The sequence below is a fragment of the Fukomys damarensis genome, unplaced genomic scaffold (assembly GCF_012274545.1).
Source record: "Fukomys damarensis isolate Sample0158 unplaced genomic scaffold, DMR_v1.0_HiC HiC_scaffold_18, whole genome shotgun sequence".
NCBI lineage: Eukaryota > Metazoa > Chordata > Mammalia > Rodentia > Bathyergidae > Fukomys > Fukomys damarensis.
The window spans coordinates 82007-84256 of NW_022900930.1; the positions used below are offsets into that span (position 1 = coordinate 82007).

A 2250-nucleotide genomic window follows, 5' to 3' on the forward strand; every position below is an offset into this window, starting at 1 on the left:
TATATAAAATGAATGTGTTCTTTGTACATAGTTTCGCATTGAAATGAAAGTGAACTAGTGTTTCAGGAATAGAACTTTTAACCACAATTAGCCTTTTAACAGTTTCTCATATGCAGTGTGAAACTATTCTCAAATTTGTTTGTGCAGATTTATAAGGACAATTGCAGTTAACTCCCAGAGTCTGGGAGGCTCCCAGGCAATACAAATAACTATACTTTTACTATGTGCCAAGCCCCAGCAGCCTCCTGGGAAATAGTTCTTGGTGTCTTTTTGTTTGTTTGTTTGTTTTTTCTGAGGAGGAGGAGGTCTCACTACGTTGCCCAAGCTGGGCTCAAACGATCCACCTGCCTCAGACTCCTGAGTAACTCCAACTATACGCACACCATTGACACAGGCATGGCTCCATTTTTGGATGAGGAATCTGAGGTCTAGAGAGATCCACCATCTTACCTAAGGTCACCACCTACTTGCAGCCAGGATTTAAGCTCGGGTCAGTCTAAGCACGTACCTACACCCCTAGGTTATCAGTCTCCTTGAGATGAAGCTTACCTGTTCCCTAGGAGCTAGTTCAGGATTAGCCTTTTAATTTTTTTTTTTTTTGATGAATAGAAAACAGCACCTTGAATTAATGATGAGCAAGTTTAAATGTTTTCCAAACACAGCATCAGTATTTTCCTTTCACAAGAACTGCTTGAATACTTATCTAACCATTTCAACTCTTAAGAATCTGTATAATTTATTTACACAGCAACAATATTAAATCCTCTTTCATCTTAGTCATAATTACCTTAAAATATCATTCTCATTATGTCTGTTCAATTTTGATGGTTTTCCTTTTCAAAATTATTCCTGTTAGTTTTTTATACATCACCAGCCCTTCCCTTCAAAGCTGAAATAGCTGCTGTTTTCACTCTTAGATGTGGGTAAGAGCAAGGTTCTTGTTTTAGGCTTAGATTTTCCGTGTGAATTTTTTATTTGGAAAGCTCTTCATTATCACCACTATATTATTATGTTCTCTGGCAGTGTGCAGAAGTGGTCAGTCCATGCTGACCACCAGAATTAGCTGAGCTTAAAAAAAAAAAAGCCAGTATGATTTGGCTCACCCCAAATCAATTAAATCAGAATCCACCTAATCAGCAGGATTTTAAGCCCTATCCAACAACAAATTTCCCAAAGTGATGCTAATATGCAGTCACAACTGAAGACCACAGCTAGAAATTGTGACTGTGAGTTCAAGGGATTTTAGCACCTTTCTTTGTACTCCTTTGCATTACCTAAATAAGGAGGGTGAGGGGACAGATTCTGTACAACAGACACAAGGGATGCAATTACTAAACCATCAAATATGACCTCTAGTTAGGGATGTGGCTCAGTAGTGGAGTGTCTGCCTAGCATATGTAAGATTTTGGGTTCAAGGGCCGGGGATTTAGCTCAGCGATTTGTTGGCCTGCCTTGGAAGCACAAGGACCCAAGTTCAATCCCCGGTACCAAGAAAAAAAAAAGAAAAAAAAAGATTTTGGGTTCAACTCTTGCAAAGAAAAGAAAAAGAATCCTCTAAATTGAACCTGATGCTCAGCTACAGGAAAAAGCTACCAATTTCCTAAACGTATATTCAAGAGGTATTCTAGCCCAAAGAATAAATTTCTCCCCCTGCCTATACTGCCTCAGTGAAGAAGTCACCTTTCAGTAGAGTGGGGTAAATGTGCAGCTTGTATAATCAGATCTTTATTTCCTTTCCAAATATTTAAGTAAAGTGGTAGCTCTCTGCTCCTGAGTATCTTTACTAAGCATATTTCTAAGGCATATTTTATTTAATTTTTTTCCAGTGAACATTAAGTACTAAAATCATTTGAAGTTCTTCGGAGCTAGTTGTCCAGCCCAAACATGGGCTCCAGGTAGCACCAAGCCTGGCTGTCAGTCGGCTTCCTGAAGGTTCTTGGGGGATGGCACGCTGAAGAATGCTAGTATGTTCTCTCATTACATACAATCACTGTTTACTACATACAATCACTATTTCCAAATCACCTTTTCGGCTCCGCGCCTGCCTGGCAAGGGCAAGGTTCTGGGTTCGATCCCCGATATAAATATAACACTGCTCAAAGCACGTCCGTGCCTCTACAGACCCCGCAATCTCACGACAAGCCATCTGCGAGAGAGCGACTTGCGGAAATGTTGCTCAGGGCCCGGGGAGCCCCCAGATCGGGAGGCCCTGAAACCGCGGCCGCCTATGCCCCGCGAGCACGGCAGCGC

At 41.3% G+C, this 2250-nt stretch overlaps 1 protein-coding gene across 1 annotated transcript in view; it reads right to left on the reverse strand.

The window, feature by feature from the left end:
• The window catches only part of Hgsnat (heparan-alpha-glucosaminide N-acetyltransferase), a 35920-nt gene extending 33774 nt beyond the window's left edge, over positions 1-2146 (reverse strand). Inside the window, exon 1 of the mRNA XM_033765571.1 lies at positions 2006-2146. Coding sequence (XP_033621462.1) covers positions 2006-2146 — 141 coding nt within the window. The remainder of the gene's footprint in view (positions 1-2005) is intronic.
• Positions 2147-2250: the final 104 nt, after the last annotated feature.